The 19,573-nt window shown below is 37.3% G+C and overlaps 1 protein-coding gene and 1 long non-coding RNA gene across 9 annotated transcripts; one reads left to right on the forward strand and one right to left on the reverse strand.

Moving 5' to 3' along the window:
- Positions 1 to 522: 522 nt before the first annotated feature.
- LOC110866076 (glutamate--cysteine ligase, chloroplastic) lies at positions 523 to 15,975 on the reverse strand. Of its 3 annotated transcripts, none has more exons than XM_035974321.1 (17): positions 15,780 to 15,973; positions 14,064 to 14,380; positions 12,998 to 13,148; positions 12,822 to 12,929; positions 5,812 to 5,904; positions 4,958 to 5,041; positions 4,790 to 4,858; positions 4,136 to 4,206; positions 3,976 to 4,044; positions 3,484 to 3,577; positions 3,319 to 3,408; positions 3,146 to 3,226; positions 2,521 to 2,613; positions 2,334 to 2,414; positions 2,184 to 2,253; positions 810 to 925; positions 523 to 723 (listed from the first exon to the last, which is right to left on the reverse strand). In XM_035974321.1, exons 2-16 carry the CDS (start codon positions 14,372 to 14,374, stop codon positions 837 to 839), a joined length of 1,554 nt encoding a protein of 517 aa, XP_035830214.1. In that variant the 5' UTR covers positions 14,375 to 14,380; positions 15,780 to 15,973; the 3' UTR covers positions 523 to 723; positions 810 to 836. The 3 variants fall into 3 exon arrangements, with proteins under 3 accessions (XP_035830214.1, XP_035830215.1, XP_035830216.1); XM_035974322.1 differs by lacking the exon at positions 15,780 to 15,973 and adding an exon at positions 14,483 to 14,501; XM_035974323.1 differs by lacking the exon at positions 2,334 to 2,414 and having other exon boundaries at positions 15,780 to 15,975.
- A 1,004-nt stretch (positions 15,976 to 16,979) lies between these two features.
- On the forward strand, positions 16,980 to 19,316 carry LOC118479667. 6 transcript variants are annotated; one of them, XR_004859892.1, is made up of 6 exons: positions 16,980 to 17,100; positions 17,256 to 17,308; positions 18,189 to 18,278; positions 18,693 to 18,851; positions 18,962 to 19,121; positions 19,199 to 19,316. It is a non-coding gene; the product is annotated as an uncharacterized LOC118479667 (long non-coding RNA). The 6 variants fall into 6 exon arrangements; XR_004859893.1 differs by having other exon boundaries at positions 18,182 to 18,278; positions 18,962 to 19,263; XR_004859890.1 differs by having other exon boundaries at positions 18,962 to 19,263.
- Positions 19,317 to 19,573: the final 257 nt, after the last annotated feature.

A 19,573-nucleotide genomic window follows, 5' to 3' on the forward strand; every position in this document is an offset into this window, starting at 1 on the left:
TGGAAATAAAGAAAGACATGGCCCAAACTTAATCTCACCCATTCATTTAGTTTGATCAATGGTGATTAATGGGTTTTCAGGGTTTAGTCAACTGGAGTGGGTTTTCGATTTATCCTTGCCCTATATATATATATATATATATATATATATATATAGGATACACAAGACCCGAACCCGATTTGGTGGAGTAATTTAATCCAATGCACTATTTGGGTGGAGATAGATTAAATCAAAGAAAAATTGGGATCAAACTGATAAAACACAAGTTTAACTTATTCATAGGTTTTGTTCTTTATTTGGTAAAAGTGATTATTAAGAAAATTTAGCGTTCCGAATAATGTTCCTACGGTAATAAGAACCACTCTAGGCTATGAATGGTCGTTGGGCGCTCGCATTAATACTTTATGAGCGTCCATTTAGCCGAAACCAAAGTAACTTTATTCCACAAACGAGCAATGAGGCACGACGACATATTCCTTATGTGTCTTGTGCTTTGGTATTATTACTTTGCAATCAAAGTGATGGGTCTTGATTAAAATTTATAACTTAGTAGAATGGTTACTTGAAAGGAAAAACACAAATACATATCATTTTAAGTTAAATAAATTGCAGTTGTACAAAGGATCCTACGTTTGTCGGAACCTCAGACGTCTTAAATGGTAGTATAACTCACTAAATGTATATTGCTGCATCGGTGAATGCATGCCGGACACAAGCTTATTCCTACAAAATAGCACGTGCAATTCACAATGCGTAAAAAGACGGTGAAAAGCGACACAAATTACAAATATTGAATGAGAGATGCATACAGAAATGTTGACAATAAGTTGAGCATCTTAGTAGAGTAGTTCCTCGAATACAGGGTCGACGGTTTGTCCCCATTTCCCATGGTATAAATCTAGAATCTTCTCTGCTGGAGTTAAACCTGCAACTAACCGAAAGTAAGTAATAGAAATGGTAATTTCGACCCGTTTATGAGCACGCGAGTCGGCTTGAATAAATATTAATGATTCATACAAATCACTTGATGGGAAATGGCCTAGATAAATATAAGATTAATAATATACATTTTTCCACTAATGGGTCAAACGGATAAAAATAACTTAAATTGAGCTAGAAATGAAGCGGGTCAAGTGGTTCGGAAGTCGCCACTAGTGCACTTAAAATTCTTAAAACCTCCTAAATCATATGATATAGATATAAAATGGGTTAATCATAATAAAATAGTTTTTATAGTGATAACACATTATATTATATGAGGAAGGTTAACGTACATTACGGCTTAACGTACATCACGTACGACAGGTAATTACGCACGTTCATTTTAAAATCACGCACGTTATAACTCAAAAATCCAAAATCACGCACGTTGAAACACAATAATCACGCATATTGAAAACATTAATCACGCATGTTATAGAAAAAATCACGCACGTTGTCGTACGTGAAGTACGTTAAGCCGTAATGTACGATATACTTTTTCATATTATATATATACAACAAAAGAGGGTGTCTTAGGAATAGTTCCTAAGACACAACCTCTATTTTTTATTATTTTTCTTTGCCATATTTACAACAATGCTATCCATGGTTTTTTTTTTCTTTGTGTATTCAACCTTTCAGCTTTTAGCATTGCCACTTACACCCCCTCAGCTTTCTAAACACTTTGTAAAATGTCATTTTGACCCCCTCAAGTTTTACGTGCTTATTTTTATGTACGTGGGCCAAATATATAACGCTTTTGTGCTTATTTTTAAGTTCGTTTTTGGTTGGTCTACGTTGTGTTCGGAAACGAGTCGAGCCAAATATAATACGTTTTCACTAGGGGGTATAAATTCGAGTTACTTTACGTTTCGACTCCGCCGCAACGTACCATTCTTTAACGTAAAAAACACTATTTCTTACGTACTTATTTATAAGTACGTTCCATTATAAATCCAAGTTGGTTTACGTTTCGACGTAAATTTTCTCGGTAATGAGTCATGTCAAATATAATACGTTTTCATACTTATTTTCATGTGCGTTTTCAGTTGGTCTGCATTTTTGACATAAAGTTTGTTCGAATACGTTTTTGACGTAAATTTTGAGTTTCGATGCTGCCGCAACACGCGGCAGGTCAAATACTAATTATTTATAAATCAAACGCAAAACGGAAAGAACAAGATATAAGAAGCATAATTCACCTGTTCTAACAACCTCTGCCACTTCATTCAAGAATCCTGTTTCTTTATATCCTCTTCTCTCCAGGCCATCCTGAATAAAAGGCGTTCATTAAGAGGATTAATAACGTACTGGCCGACACGTGTATCAATCAATCCGAGTTTCACAATCACCTTTGCAAACTGTAAAACATCTTCAGCGACATGTTTCAGCAACCCATCACGGAATGGGGTTTTCAGACCAGTTACAGGAACCTTTAAACATTAATCCGTACGGGATTTATATTACTTTTAATTGTATAATGAAAAGAAAAGAGATCCACAACCAAAAAAAATTACTTTTTTTACATGCTCGTATTACCTTATTTCTCAACATCTGTCGTTCACCTTCAGTCCAATCGGCTGTCATGTCCAAAACATTTTGCAGAGATATATCATCGTACAATATGCCCACCTGTCGTTCAGTTGCACTACAATGAGATCTATACGGGAAAAGCTAAAAAGGTAAAGAACACCTTAAATGATTTAATTTAGAGTAAAATGTCATTTTCGTCCCTGAGGTTTGGCTAGTTTTGCGACTTTCGTCCAAAGGTTTGTTTTTCTGCGTCTAAATCCAAAAGGTTTAATTTTTCCATTTCATTCATCTCGTTATCTCCATCCATTTTTCTCCGTTAAGTCAGGGGTATTTCCGTCTTTTTTGTTAACTTAAAGGGCAATTCGGTCTTTTTCACACATCTCCAGTGAGTTTACATAAAGTGAAAAAGACCGAATTGCCCTTTAAGTTAACAAAAAAGACGGAAATATCCCTAACCTAACGGAGAAAAATGGATGCAGTTCACGAGCCGGATGAAAATGGCAAGATTTTAAACCTTTGCCGATAAACAAACCTTTGGACGAAAGTCGCAATACTTGCCAAACCTCAGAGATGAAAATGACATTTTACTCTTTAATTTAACAAAGTAAAACGGATTATTCATCGAACCTACCCAAAAAGCGGGCAATGCACATAACCTTCTCCATGGCCCTCCGTCAGCACCCCTCATTTCCAAATATCGTTTAAGTCTAACCTGGTTCCGAAAGAAACATAATTGAGATTATAATAAAAAAGGGGAAAAGGGGGTCTATTGTCTATATGTATCGTGTTATTGATTTAACATACCTCGGGGAATATTGTAGTGAGGTGATTTTCCCAATCGTTTAGAGTTGGATATTCACCTGGAAGTGGAGCGAGTTTTCCTGCTAGGAAGTCCTGTAAATTACGACAGTTATTCTCACAGAAAGCTTAATTACGTAATCAAATTGACTATCGAGGGTAGAATCAAACCCTGAAGGACAATCCCGCACAATCGATATACTTTTTCTTCCGATAGACGAAATACATCGGGACATCAAGAGCATATTCAACGTATTGCTCAAATCTGATGCCATCAAACCGAGGGAATATTAATATACACTATAAAGTTTTAACTTTATTGGATACGCAAATAAAATAAAGGGTAAATTACTTTTTGAGTCCCTGTGTTTTAGCGGTTTTAACTAGTTGAGTCCGAAAGCAAAAAGTTTAACGACCTGAGTCCCTATAAGCATTTTCATTAACCATTTGAGTCCTTTGAGTCCAAATTTTAACCTTTCGAGTCCAATTTTTTGGACTCAAATCGTTATAAAATGAACAAAACAGGACTCAAAATGTTATAAAATAAATGGCTAGGGACTCAGGGCGTTAAACTTTTTGATTTTGGACTCAAGTGGTTAAAACCACTAAAACACAGGGACTCAAAAAGTAATTTACTCTAAAATAAAATCATAGCAAACTTACCCAAAAGAATCATCAAAGACAAAAGGAAGCATTCCGGCACGATTGTTATCGGTATCCGTCCAAATTTGGCTGGTAAAAAAAAAAAAAAAAAATTAGCACTCTCTATATCTTTAAATATTTATTAGACGAATAAATTATTTAGGAGGTAGCAGAAAATAACCTCCTCATGCTGAGATAACCGTTTGGCTTTCCTTCTGTAAACGGTGAATTAGCAAATAGTGCTGTCGCAATCTGATTCATTGTAAAGCTATGCAGTTAATGCGGTAAAATATCGGATATCGGTAAAGGACCGATATTTGAAATATAGGTTATCTCGGTGAGATATCGGTGGGATATCAGTAATTTTAATATAATGCAGAATTTATATATATAGCAATTTAACACCAATAATTCAGTGATATATCGGTTATATCGGTCAACTATCGGTGATATATCGGTTATATCGGTTATATCGGTCAAATATCGGTGATATATCGGTTATATCGGTCAATATTGCCAATAATATCAGTACCGATATTTTGACCGATATTTTACTAAGGGAGCGATATGACCGATATAACCGATATGTCACCGATATTAACTGCATAGTTGTAAAGTAGTGAGATACACATTTCCACATATCATTGTAAATAATATGGATTTTTTATTAAAACGATTTAGGAGACTTGATCATTAAAAATGCACTTTTGGCGACTTTCGACCCATTTTCAGTTTCATCCGTTAGATATACATGACCCAAGTTTGACCCATTATAAAAAAAAAAAAAAAAAAAAAAAAACTACAGCGACAAATGAACATGTCAAAATATACTCACGGGTTGTAAAGCGAGACCAGCACGAAATTTGCGTATCATGTCAGCTTCAGAAGAAAAATCAAGATTAACCTATCAAATACAAAGATTAAAACAAGAATTATTTCCCGAAAAAGAACATGCAGCCTTTGACCATTGACCTAACATGTAGTCGAAACCAGAAGAGCTCACCTGAACGGTACATGTCCTGAACATCATGTCAAGTCCAAGAGAACCGACTTTAGGCATGTAATTCCTCATAATCTCGTATCTTCCCTGAGCCAACATAAAACGTTAGCATATTTCACTTTTTACTAATCTATACTATATAATAAAAGAAACCTATTTTGGGACACTTGTCATTCTCTAATTTAATTGATTAAAATTATTAATAATACTAATAATAATAATATTTAATCTAATCTAATACAAAAATAATAATATTTAATCTAATCTAATCTAATACAAATTCTTATTATTAATTCAATAACCTATTGTTAAACTAAAACTTCAATAGAATCTTAAATCCTAGCTAAACAAGTTTCGAAATTCATAATAATATTAATATGTTAGACTAAATATATTATTGATATATATATATATATATATATAATATATTATTGATATACATAACTAAAATTATTATCAATAATATTAATAATAGGTTTAGAATCAAATACAAAGATTCAAAAAATAAGAAGTCGTACAAAGGGTATCAAATAGACTCTGATTGACTTCATTCAACCGATATTAGAGCTGTCTTATCGAACTCTACGACATTAATTAATATGTACGAGTTGATGGGTTACATTTATATTAACTCATTTATGTCAATATGGTATGTAAATGTCTCTGTCTTTGTTTTGCATTTACAGGAAATATCTATACTATATAGTTTATATTGTTCAACCCGTGTAATACACGGGGAACTAACCTAGTTATTAATATATTAGCATTACCATTGAACTTATGATCCAAGTTGGATAGATAAGAAGTCAACTCATAGCATTACGAAATTATCAATCGATAAATTTATAGCTTTTTACCTTGGGCATTATAGGTATATCTTTTCGTTCCCATTTTGGCTGGAAACCAATTCCGATAAACCCGATTCCCATCTCTTCTGCAACAGCTTTAACCTGTAAAGTAAAGAGAAGACAGCTGTCAACCTCAAGACATGGTAAATCGTACATGACTCTGCATAAGGTGCAAATAATTAAAAAAAAATACATTCCCATCTAAATGGAAGAATTGGATTATGGGAATTCTTTTCACCGGGAAGGCTTCAGTTCTTCTTAATGGGGCACCTACGGTGGAATTTATCTTTGAAGAGGGGGCGTTGACAAGGGGATTCTTTGTCCCCGTTCCTCTTCACTATTGCGAGCGAGGCGCTCCATGTTATGGTGTCGAAGGTGTCTAGTGCAGGTTCCTTTCACGGTGTCGATCTCCCTAATAATGGCTCGGTCCTTTCCCACCTCTTTTACGCGTACGACGCGTTGTTCTTTGCCGAGTGGTCAAAATCCAACATAAAGAAACTCAACCGGATCTTGAGGTGCTTCTATCTAGGCATGAGCAAATGGTATAAAATACCGATCCCATCCCGATCCCGACATGTTTCGGTATCGAAAACGGTATCCACATTTTGGTTTTTTCGGTATCGGTAAAATACCGACTTTTACCCTCAAAATACCGATACCGTACCGAACCGACATGTTTCGGTATTGGTATCGGTATCAAGTATTCATGAAATTTCGGGATCGGGATTATCGGTATCGGGACGGGATCGGTATTTGCTCATCCCTACTTCTATCTGGCGTCGGGCTTAAAATTAATTTGTCGAAGAGCTATTTGTATGAGGTTGGAGTCGGGGATGAGATGGTGGACTCGATGGCTAGTCATCTTCTTTGTCGTAGAGACGTTTTCCCTTTTACTTATCTTGGGATGACGTTCAGGGCAGATATGAATCAAGTGGAGAATTGGAAAGCGGTGGTGGATAAATTCAACGCTAGGCTTAACACTTGGAAAGGTCACTCTTCTTACAGCCGTTTTGGGATTGCTTCCAAGTTTCTACCTTTCCTTGTTCAAAGCGCTCATAGGGGATTGATTCGAAAGTGTTATGAGATTGGGAGTGGAAGAGGGTGACGTCCTCAGTGATTGAGAAAACAAAAGTGGACCAGCTCTTTGCTATTCTGGTGCAGCAATCTATCCAGAACAGGAGAGACAAGTGGCTTTGGTCGTCGGGTGGGAAGTGGGAAACCAGTTCCCTTCAGTGTCAAACAACAGGTGCAAGAGGATTTGGTCAGTGGGGCTTATCCGTCTAACCAGGACCAGCCTTTCAAGTGGAGTTCCATTGCTGCCCCTAAAGTCAACTTTTTTGCTTGGCAGGCGGTGAATAATAGGGTGGAAACGGCAGATTCTTTAGGGGGGGGGGGGGTTCAATGAATAATAAGAAGTGGAGAGAATCATTACCTTGATATGCTTCAGAAACAATCGAGATAATAAGCATACGGACGTGAGCATCTCTGGCAATCCAGCGAGCATAGTTAGGGTTGTCAGCTGCAGCAGGGTCAGCGGAAATTTTTGGTGATGGACAAGGTATAGTTCCATCAATATATCCAAAAAGACAGTTAGAAACCACGAACGGCTCAACCATAGCCTTCCAGTATCCGTAGGTGTTGGTGAGGGTGAATGCAAACTTATGGGAATTGTGATCAGGGGAAGTAGTGGCGGTATAGGCAGACGGGTCGTAATGGGTTGTACGTTTAGGATTAGGGCGTAGGTTCAGAGGGCGAGGTCGTGGGGCAGGATTGGTTAAGGGAGTATTGGGTTGGTTGGGTTGTGGTGGGTTCGTTGGTGGGGATAAGATCGTGGTGCCGGGATCGGGCTCGGTTGTGAAACTTGTCCCGGGAAGTGAGACGGTAGGTGGAGGGTTGGGAAAGATCGAGATATAGGCTGGTTGAGGTGAAGGGTGGTGGAGAGTTGTGAATGGGGGGAACATGTTCGTCGAAACGAACATGACGTGCAATGTAAAAACGTTCGGTGACCGGGTCGAAGCACCGATAACCATGATGGTCAGGGCTATAGCCAAGGAAAACACATGATGCGGAGTGAAGTCAATTTTGTGAACGTTATATGGGCGTAGGTATGGAAAACACTAGCATCCGAAAACGCGAAGAAAAGTGGTAAGAGGATTTATTTGATGAAACCCAAGATGGTAAACGATTGATGAGGTAAGTGGCAGTGTGAAAGGCATAATGCCAGAAACGTTGTGGAAAATTAGAGTGGGCAAGCAGGGCAAGTCCAGTTCCACAACGTGCCGATGACGGCGCTCAACAATGCCGTTTGAACGCTTTTTAATTTTGTATTAAATTGTCTTTCGGCCATTGTGAAAGTTTTTAAAGGTTGTGTAAACATCTGATTTGTGTGCTAATGGATAAAACCACATGTAACGAGAATGATGATCACACATAATAGAAAAAAATCGATAACCTTCAAGAGACAACGTAGGTGCGGGACCCCAAACATCACAATAAACCAAATCCAGAAAATTATTACTATGAAAATTCGTAGATTTCAAAGATAATTTAAGATGATTTTCCCAACTGGCAGGAAGTACATAAAGAAGAAGATAATTTTGTGGAAACATGTAAAGAACAACTAGAAATAATAGACTGAAAAACATGTTGATGCGAGTGTCCAAGATGATGATGCCAAATGGTGGATGATTCTTTGGTAGCGGTGAAAGTAACTTTAGAAATAGGCTTCAGTGGAGGAAGGCGGATGGAGTAGAGGCCCTGCTCATTTGGACCCGTAAGGAGGATAGTGCGTGTAGACTCGTCCTTCACAACAAAAAAGGAAGAATGAAACTAAAGAAAACATCATTATCAGAACAAAATTTTTGTACTTAGTAAGTTCTTTATAAGTTTGGGAACATGAAGGATATTGGAAAGATTAAACGTTTTATGAGGTGTAAAGATTTTTGACTCACTCATCGATCATTCCTGCTGTCGATCGTTCATACTTCTAGGGTTAAGCAAAACGATCGATGTTGGCACCAAAACGATCGATGCATCTATTTGACAACATGTTCAGAAATGTTGTGTTGCACTCCACTAAAACTTAAGAGGTGTCTGTATTGAACTTCTCTTAACGGTAGGTAAGAGGTGTTTCTTTTGCATTCCTCTTAATTTAAGAAGTGTTTGTGTTGCACTCCTCTTAATTTAAGAGGTGTTTGTGTTGCACTCCTCTTAAACTTAAGAGGTGTCTGTATTGAACTCCTCTTAACGGTAAGAGGTGTTTGTTTTGCACTCCTTGAGGTGTTTCTTTTGCACTCCTATTGAATTATCCGGAGGTTGATCCGGGTAAACTGTCTCAGGTTCGTGCGGCGAATATTAGCAATGAGTGGCTTGCTAGGGTTGCCGTTAAACTTGGGTTTCATATGTATGTTCGCCATAATAAAGCAACTGTGCTTAATGAAAGTATTATTTACACTGATGTTCGCCATAATGAAAGTATTGTTTTACCGACGGTTCAACCAAAAAGTAGGTATTCACAACTTCTTGAAGCGTCGGTAATGCTTGAGACACCTACTTGAACCGTTAGTAATGCTTGATGTCATTTTGGCTGAACCTCAACCAATTACAACATTGTATGAGGCGTGCCAGAAGGACGGGAAAGTAAGACATCAACTCTTTGAAGCACTTCTTGCTTGCACAAAAGAGCTTCGTGAGCAAGCAAAACTTGAAGTTTGGTACAAAAATGCAGGTACCTTGCTTATTGCATATGTATCTACCTTAATAAAATAAAGGTTGAACAAAAACTGAAAGAGATCCCATTGGACAGCTCGAACATCTTGTTTGAACTATTGTAATACTTGGATAAAACTTCAACGAGAGTTGCCGAAGACTCCCTTTTGTTAACTACTGATGAAAGATTACCAAAAACGGACTCTTTCATCAGCTTAACTTCCAATTTTTTCTTCAAATCGGCAGTTGTGGGTTTGCTCCATGCTTTTGGAGGAAATACAAAAGAGCTTCGTAAGCATAGCTTTTCATGTTCATGAACGTCGACCCCCTTGTCTTCCATACCGATGATGTCGGCCACCTTTTTTGAACAAAAACTGAAATAGATCCCATTGGGCAGCTAGAACATCTTGTTTGAACTATTGTAATACTTGGATAAAACTTCAACGAGAGTTGCCGAAGACTCCCTTTTGTTAACTACTGATGAAAGATTACCAAAAACGGACTCTTTCATCAGCTTAACTTTTTCCTCCCCCAAACCCAAGTCGACTATTTTCTTTATGTTGGAGTCGAGTTTAATGGGTTGTCTATTTTTTCCAGAACACTTTCCATCGCACCCTATAAATTTCATTTTTATAAACAACATTTTTAAACAGTAAAACCAACACAAGATCACAAAGGGAGTTCAAAAAAAAAAAAACAAAAAAAAATTGTAATGTGTTAAGCACTAGCAAAGTAGCAAACAGATTAAACTTGGCAGCACTGAAATTGCTGCAGTAGGTTCTCTTGAGTAGTAAAAAGAGCAAGGGTGGCCATGGTGATCACTGTTAGTAGAAGGAGCATAATTTAACCTTAGCTGCAGAGACGGTTGCAGCAATAGATTAAACTTGGCAGCACTAAAATTGCAGCAGTAGGTTCTGTAGAAGTTGATCTTAAGCACGAGGATTGGTTCTGTGAAACGGATTGCAGCAGTAGGGTTTCTGTAAGAGTTAATTTTGGTGGCAAATAGATGACCGGATTTTATTTTTGGGCGGCAATAGGATGGTCGGAAAAAAAATTGTGCGGCAGTAGGATATTACAGTTTAACCCCTCTACAATGAACTATAAGAAAATACGATTCTAACTTAAATAATATAGTCTAACAATGATAGTCAATACTGGGTTGTTGAAGGAACCCTTTGGCTACAAGACGAGCTTTGTAGCGAGTAACTTTACCCCGTGCATCCCTCTTTAACCTGTGAAAGGCATAGTGCCAGAAACGTTGTGGAAAATTAAAGTGGGCAAGCAGGGCAAGTCCAGTTCCACAACGTGCCGATGACGGCGCTTAACACATTACAATTTTTTTTTTTTTGTTTTTTTGAACTCCCTTTGTGATCTTGTGTTGGTTTTACTGTTTAAAAATGTTGTTTATAAAAATGCAATTTATAGGGTGCGATGGAAACTGTTCTGGAAAAAATAGACAACCCATTAAACTCGACTCCAACATAAAGAAAATAGTCGACTTGGGTTTGGGCGAGGAAAAAGTTAAGCTGATGAAAGAGTCCGTTTTTGGTAATCTTTCATCAGTAGTTAACAAAAGGGAGTCTTCGGCAACTCTCGTTGAAGTTTTATCCAAGTATTACAATAGTTCAAACAAGATGTTCTAGCTGCCCAATGGGATCTCTTTCAGTTTTTGTTCAAAAAAGGTGGCCGACATCATCGGTATGGAAGACAAGGGGGTCGACGTTCATGAACATGAAAAGCTATGCTTACGAAGCTCTTTTGTATTTCCTCCAAAAGCATTGAGCAAACCCACAGCTGCCGATTTGAAGAAAAAATTGGAAGTTAAGCTGATGAAAGAGTCCGTTTTTGGTAATCTTTCATCAGTAGTTAACAAAAGGGAGTCTTCGGCAACTCTCGTTGAAGTTTTATCCAAGTATTACAGTAGTTCAAACAAGATGTTCGAGCTGTCCAATGGGATCTCTTTCAGTTTTTATTCAACCTTTATTTTATTAAGGTAGATACATATGCAATAAGCAAGGTACCTGCATTTTTGTACCAAACTTCAAGTTTTGCTTGCTCACGAAGCTCTTTTGTGCAAGCAAGAAGTGCTTCAAAGAGTTGATGTCTTACTTTCCCGTCCTTCTGGCACGCCTCATACAGTGTTGTCATTTTGGTTGAGGTTCAGCCAAAATGACATCAAGCATTACTAACGGTTCAAGTAGGTGTCTCAAGCATTACTAACGGTTCTAGTAGGTGTCTCGAGCATTACCGACGGTTCAAGTAGCTGTCTCAAGCATTACCGACGGTTCAAGAAGTTGTGAAAACCTACTTTTTGGTTGAACCGTCGGTAAATAACATGCAAATAACCATACACATAAGTGTAAATAATACTTTATCATTAAGCACAGTTGCTTTATTATGGCGAACATACATATGAAACCCATGTTTACCGGCAACCCTAACAAGCCTCTCATTGCTAACATTCGCCGCACGAACCTGAGACAGTTTACCCGGATCAACCTCTGGATAATTCAAGAGGAGTGCAAAAGAAACACCTCAAGGAGTGCAAAACAAACACCTCGAGGAGTGCAAAACAAACACCTCTTATCGTTAAGAGGAGTTCAATACAGACACCTCTTAAATTGAGAGGAATGCAAAAGAAACACCTATTACCGTTAAGAGAAGTTCAATACAGACACCACTTAAGTTTAAGAGGAGTGCAACACAAACACCTCTTAACTTAAGAGGAGTGCAAAAGAAACACCTCTTACCGTTAAGAGGAGTTCAATACAGACACCTCTTAAGTTAAGGGGAGTGCAACAGAAACACCTTTTAACTTAAGAAGAATGCAAGAGAGACACCCCACTTGCTCGCTGCTTGTGTCTACGCCAAATCAGTGTGGTGGCAGGTGTGCGTGTGGCTGCACATCCTTATTCCAGTGGTGTTTTCTTTAGTGGCATGGCTGCTCGCGTATGGCCTCAGGTTGGATGGTCCAAATAGCAAGGAGGTGGTCTATGTGGCGTTTTTTACGATGGTTTGGAGGCCGTGGAGCGCTCAGAACGAAAAACTGTTCAGGTTACTACATCGTTTTCATTTAAACTTGTTGAAGATATCAAGGAGACTACTTATCGGTGGGTGCTTAAGCGGTCCAAGATGCCAAGGGTGACTCTTCAGAGCTGGAGCAGGTTCGAGGATTTAGATTTTGGTTAGTTGTTTCTTGTTAAGCCGTGTGGGATGGAATAAAGTTTCATTTTGCAGGTAAAAAATACATATTTTTTCATATAAAATTACATACTAGATTACTAGGTACAGATTTAACGGAGTTTAAAAACCTGGTAAAGATGTGAATTAACTTCCGCACAAGTTTGATGAAGCGTTTCGAGAGGAGCGCCACTAAGTTCGAACTGACCACCAGGTTCCAAAGATATACTTTGCTTTCCCTAAAGAAAGTCAAACAACTCGTTTGAAATCGATAAAAAGAATCGACACAAAAGAATATGCAAATTACCTGTTTAAGCCCAATTATGTTGTCCCCCTCCATGATTTTCTCCCAATCAAATCTCTCAGAAATAGCATTTAACAGATCGGCAATTTGTTCATAAGTCATGGGGCGCAACGTCTTAAGATCAAAACCGAATTTTTCATGTTCAGTTCCTATTCTGTTATATCGATATTATAGCCCCCCATCATTGACATTGACAATGAAAATTAACCAAAAAGGATAAACTAACATAAGATAAGATTATAAATAGGAAAAATTACAAGTTTTGTCCTTTATCTTAATACCACTTATCAGGCGGTGTCCTTTTTAACGAATTTTGACAAGTTTTGCCCTTTACAAGGAATTTTGATGCACGTTTTGTCCTTTAGGCTTAACCCAGTTAAATTTTCTTGTTAAATCTTGTCACCCAAGGGTATTTTAGTCTTTTTACCCATTTATTTCAAGAGTCAACCCTAAAATATTTTGTTTTATTCTTTTAAATAATATTAAATAAATGGGTAAAAAGACTAAGATACCCTTGGGTGACAAGATTTAACAAGAAAATCTAACTGAGTTAAGCATAAAGGACAAAACGTGCAACAAAATTCCTTGTAAAGGGCAAAACTTGTCAAAATTCCTTAAAAAGGACACCAACAAAACTTGTAATTTTTCCTTATAAATAGAGTTAATTGCCATTTTAGTCCCTGTGGTTTGGGCCATTTTGCCAGTTTAGTCCAAAGGTTTCATTTTTAACACCTGGATCCAAAAAGGTTTCATCGTTGCCATTTTGGTCCAACTGACTTAATTCCATCCATATCTGTTAAAGCTGCCAAGGGCATTTTTGTCAGATATGGATGGAGTTAAGTCAGTTGGACCAAAATGAAATGACAAAAATGCCCTTGGCAGCTTTAACAGATATGGATGGAGTTAAGTCAGTTGGACCAAAATGGCAACGATGAAACCTTTTTGGATCCAGATGTTAAAAATGAAACCTTTGGACTAAACTGGCAAAATGGCCCAAACCACAGGGACTAAAATGGCAATTTACTCTTATAAATATGTTTAAACTGCGAAAGACAAATAGATGTTGAACCTCCAGTTTTCCTTCGGCTTGCAGCCAGAAGCAAGGTATCCAACAAGATCTTCTTTTGTAAGTGGCTCTGTAGAAGGCGATGCATCATCTGTAGGAGGACTTGCGGCAACAATTACTTTATCGCCCCTTCTGACTTTTACACCAACGGCGTTGGTAGTTTTGGGGGAATCCCGTGGAAATGCAACGGTTGTCTTATCTCTAAATGCATTTGTGTTGTATGATCCACTAAAAAGTGAAGTATATCCGGACCTAGAATGCAAAATCTCAGTCCGAATGACATGTGACGGACTCGTCTGTGACATTGATACCATTTTTTTCTGCAAAACAAACATAAAACAATGCTTATAACATAACACATCTGACACAATTATAAACCATTCAAGAATATATCCAAGATGCACCAAAATATGTCAACAAACCTAAAACCATAAGTTGCCAAGATAAAAGATTCATACACACATACATGATACATGGGTGTGTAACTGTGTGTGTGTGTGTGTATAACATATAACAATTCTGTGCATACAAGTAACAAGGTTGATGAAACAGTGGTTAACGGGAGGGTTAATTCACTAGTCTCGTCGAGTAGGGTTAATCCCTTCTTTCCTCGATCAATGGCCGGATCGTCCTCTAACCTGCAACTTGCACATGGAAGCAACACTGGACTGGGGGGACTTGAAGGGGTATGGTCCCAAATCTCTCACCAGGCCTGGGCGTGAATGACCATCACCCGGCTCATTACCCCTACCGACAAGGATTCACCTGCGTTCATGCGGGCACGCGCGAACCCGGTTTGTTTTTCCCACTCGGGAAAAGATGAGGAGCTCACCTTGTGTATGAAAACGGGTGTTTTCGTCACCACAAGGGATGCGGTAATCACTGCGGTTACCGCATATAGCGATGCGGTCTACAACCGCATCCTATTGTCGATACAAGTGGAACTGACACTTTGACTTTAGTGACCAAACCAACAAGTGGTCTGGCCGGGCACTGACAGCGGTCAGCTACCAAACCCACATGCATGAAAAGCTGGCAGACGGACTAACAGCCGCAGCAGGACGTGGCATCACCTCCGGATGCGTCCAACGCTTCCGTGACCTGCGCTCCTACACACCTACAAAAAGGCTACGCGTTGTCAGTCTAGCCTCTCGGCTCTCCTCCTTCACTCTTCCGTTATAAATACCCATCCCGAACCAGGTTTGAGGTAACGCTAATCCGCTCTCTCACACATACTACTTAAACACACACTTTGCTCTCAAGCAAATACTGGTTCTCACGCCGGAGAGTGGTAACAAAGAGCAACCCCCACCCCATCCCGAGTCACGGTGTGCTTCCTTGTGCAGGAGACAGGTTAGAGGACGATCCGGCCATTGATCGAGGAAAGAAGGGATTAACCCTACTCGACGAGACTAGTGAATTAACCCTCCGGTTAACCACTGTTTCATCAAAGCTTGAAACTTTTTATTAAAGTTTGGTGACAATAATCCCTGTGCTGTGAATGGCATTAAAAAAGGCACAACTAGTCATGTAAAAACAAAGCACTCAATCAAGTTTCTTGATCATAAATCCAGTAAAGTCTCCCACATCAAATTAATAAATTTCAGAAATAAAAAAAAGGGTCAAAACCTGAAAATCAATTCACAACTCAAATATAAGAAATAAATATGAACAGAATTGTAGAATTATATACAAGAAATTGAGAATTGAGATACATACGATGGAAGGGGGCAGTAGCTAGCGGTGTTTCGGTGTTTGTCAGTAGAATAAAGAAAGTCTAATTGCCCATGAACGAACGAACGAAGGTCCGGAAAGAGAGATTAATTTATTTATTTAATGGGTAAAACGTAAAGTAATAGAATAAAACGACAGCCTTTTGGACTCGTGCGGTGGCCGATCGATCGATTGCGTAGGGATGACGCCGGGATCCTTTTGAATGAATAGATGTGTGAAAATGTATATAAAAATGAACATGATAACTTTTTATGTTTAACATGTCTCGTTTTCGAAAAAAATTATATCAAAAATTAAACTAACTTGAATTTATACAGACACATACATAAATAGTGTTTTCTATAAGTGAAGGAATGGAAGTACGGGTGGTCAAGTTGAAACTTTAAAAACTAAAGGGAGTTAAAATGAAATTTTACAAATTGTTTTAGAAAGTTGAAGGGATATAAATAGGGATGAGCTCGGTACTGTCCGGTACCGAAAGAACCGGTACCGAAAATCCTCAAAAGTTGGTACCGGTACCGAATATACCCGGTTCGGTACCGGTACGGTACCGGTATTTAAGGGTAAAAACCGGTAAATACCGGTACCGAACCGGTACCGAAAATGTTAAAAGTCGGTACCGAATCGGTACCGAAAAGGTACCCGGTTCGGTAAATTCGGTACCGATACCAGGTCCATTTTGCTCATCCCTAGATGTAAATGTGATTGTTGAAAGTTGAGGAGCCAAAACCAAAGCCACTTTTTAGTAGCATTTACTCCTTGTAGGTAACTAACTGGCTATGAGTTTAGATCTTACAGAATACTTGCATGATGAATTTATCCGATAAAATATGAGAATTGCGGCTAAAAAAATATATATGTATGTTTGCATCACATGTCAGAATTATGATATTAGTCCAAAATTGTTTTTTTTGCTTCTTTTATTTCACTCATTCATATTGCATTTCTTAATGTAAAGTCATTCACATTTTATCACAAAAATATTGTTTTATAATTTATAAATTTTTAGTAATTATTTAATATTTCATTTATTCTAACTCGTGTAACAAAATCTATTATCTATTATCTATAATAAATGAAAAAAATTTAGGACACGTGTCAGCGTGATATTGCATCTAGATTGCATTTTGGCGGGAAAATTTTGGGTAAAAAATATGGGTTAGACGCGGTACGCAACATGACCCGACCTATATTTGTATGCATCTAATTTTCTTTTCCAAAACCCTAAAGAGCATTCTTCTCCTTATTCCTTTATCTCCGTTCTCCATTCAGGTCCAAAGCATCTGCAATTCGAACGATTCAAGAGGTATGTTTAATCTTCCTAATACCAAATCTTCTTTCAATTCTATTGGATTTGTGGTTTTGGCAGACTATCAAATCTTTTTTTTATGCAAGATTCAATCAGTTTCCGTTTCAAAAGGGATCTTATACAAATACACCTAATGATTTTCTAAACCGTAGATATCCCTTTGTCTTCATACTGATTTAAGCGTCTGCAATACAAACGATTCAAGGTAACCAAATCTTCCTTTTCTAATTCTTAATCCTATTGTTAATCTGTTCTATGTTTTTGCCTTCTTTCCGATTTTCCGATTTGTATCAGTCAAGTAACATACTTTTTATTCAAAGCACGTTTTCCATTTCAGTTTCGTTTCTAGGGTTTATTTACTGTATATCGTATCTTTTAATTCTTCATTTCTTAATCTTGGTAAAATAGAAAGTTGAATGTGTTGTTATTGCTTCCTTAGGTACCAATCAACGTTTTTATCAGATTATAGAATTGATTGAGACTTTCATTCATGTTTGTATTATCTATGATCCCTCCAAGTCCAACAAAGGTGCCCCGGCTTTTAAGGCCTAACTTTTCAGTGCCAGTTTGTTTTTTTTTTTCTTTTTTGTTTTTTTATTTGTTTTGGCATAATTGAATAGAGATTTAGAGGACTCTAGCACATAAAATTGGATTTAGTATGTATGTAGGTTTTAAATATATCCACCACATGTTAGAAACCCATTAAATAATTACTTTTATTTATTTATTGTGATATATAAATATAAATTGTATTTTGCAGTTATACATTAAGAAGTATGACACTTCTGAACTATGTAAGTTAAAGATTATAAAAAGGTGTTTTTTTAATCTTTATTGATTTAACTGCTCATGTTATTTGTGATTGAAGTTTTTGAGGATTCCTTTTACCTTCCCCTTGATTATTATGATAAGAGGAAGGTAAGTTTATAACTATGTATGCAACATTTGTGGACTTACAGGTGGGCCATTGACTCGGGTACATTTATATGTGTTTGTTATACGTATATATGTATGTGTGTGTAAACTGTAATATATACGATATGATTTATTATTTTTGAGGTTGAAATAATTTGGATAGTGAAAAGATGTAGAAAAAGGTGAGTTCTTGATGCGAAGCCGCTTGACGCGTTGGTATTTTTTTCAAGGAAATGCAATCTGTTCTTGAGCTCTTGAAGGTAAGTTCTTCAAGTCAAATTGTTTTACTAAAATGTACACAAGAACACCTAAAACATGAGTGAATTCGGGGCCAAATTGTAAGGAAGTAACCTAACATTTTAGAGGCAAACAAACAGAACCTAAATGACTTTGAGAAGTGATTGACAAAAAAGGAAACAAACTGAATAAAAATATTACTGTTTTTCCGTAACCATTTTCAAAATCTGAATTAAATCATAGCAGTCAGCCGTCATGCCTGTTTGAAGTTGTAGATTGCTTCATGATCATTGATTTGGGCCTACTCATGTTGTTGAAAAAGTCATATGGGTCGCCAGTAGAGGTGTTATTAAACCGTCGAAATCCACCGACCCGTCTAGAAGTAAGAACGTCGGCTGGTTCAAAATACTTTAAATTGTTTGGTTTGGATTTGACAGATCTGTAAGTTGCCTGAGACAAGGAAAGGGGAAGGCTGAGGTGGTAGGGCGTATATCAAATCAAATGGATCAAAAAATGTAAACAGTTAATGCTATTAAAAACAGGCGAACAAGCGAACAAGCCAGGAATAAGAAGCAAGCTGAAAAGAATGCAGCCATGTAAGTCATCTTTAAATTTTTGTAAGTCATTTTGTTTTGTATTAAAGCTTATTAATTCCTTAAAAATCTCCCAAACAAATGATTGGCTTTTGTTCTGCTCAATAACTCAGCAAACACAAAGTTCATCTTTACAAAAAAGGATACTTGAGAAGCAAGAACATATTACTGTTGACGCGTTTTACAACAGTTTAGGTTAAAGGGACATATGTCCACCATGTGATTGTCTCGCGGTTTAGATTGAGGAAAAAAATCGCTCCCTTTTGATTCAACGTATGTATTTTTCTATACCTATGTAATTAACACTTTTAGTACATATTTGTTTAATTTTTCCATTTAAACTTGATTAGTGACAAGCTGTTCAAGGGACCAGGATCTTAACTTTGAAGTTATTTAGGTTTATCTTGCTTTTGTATGTCACTTTGTTTCGTATTTATTTTATGTATACACGAATGATCGATTTGTTTGTATTATTTTATTTATATACTAATATTTAATGATATTTTCTTTATATATTAATAATTAATGATTAATGTAAATAACTTTCTCGAGCCCGGGAAGCAATCCCGGGTGATAACCTAGTTTAGTATAAACAAGTGTAACACCCACCCCGTAACCCGGGTGATTATGCACAATTGATACACTTACAGCGGAAACAAACTACTTTCATTAAAACTTATAATAGTCTCAGTACAACACTTTATTTATTTACGAACTTTTGGCAA

Source organism: Helianthus annuus, chromosome 6, assembly GCF_002127325.2.
Source record: "Helianthus annuus cultivar XRQ/B chromosome 6, HanXRQr2.0-SUNRISE, whole genome shotgun sequence".
Classification (NCBI taxonomy): domain Eukaryota; kingdom Viridiplantae; phylum Streptophyta; class Magnoliopsida; order Asterales; family Asteraceae; genus Helianthus; species Helianthus annuus.

Excerpts from the sequence above, each read along its gene's own strand:
- LOC110866076 (XM_035974321.1), bottom strand. The coding sequence starts at position 14,374 with ATGGTATCAATGTCACAGACGAGTCCGTCACATGTCATTCGGACTGAG. Across the intron at positions 4,207-4,789 it reads CTGGTCTCGCTTTACAACCC|ATTGCGACAGCACTATTTGC; the intron begins GTGAGTATATTT and ends ACAATGAATCAG. Across the intron at positions 2,614-3,145 it reads GTGCATTGCCCGCTTTTTGG|GTGGGCATATTGTACGATGA; the intron begins GTAGGTTCGATG and ends ACTGAACGACAG.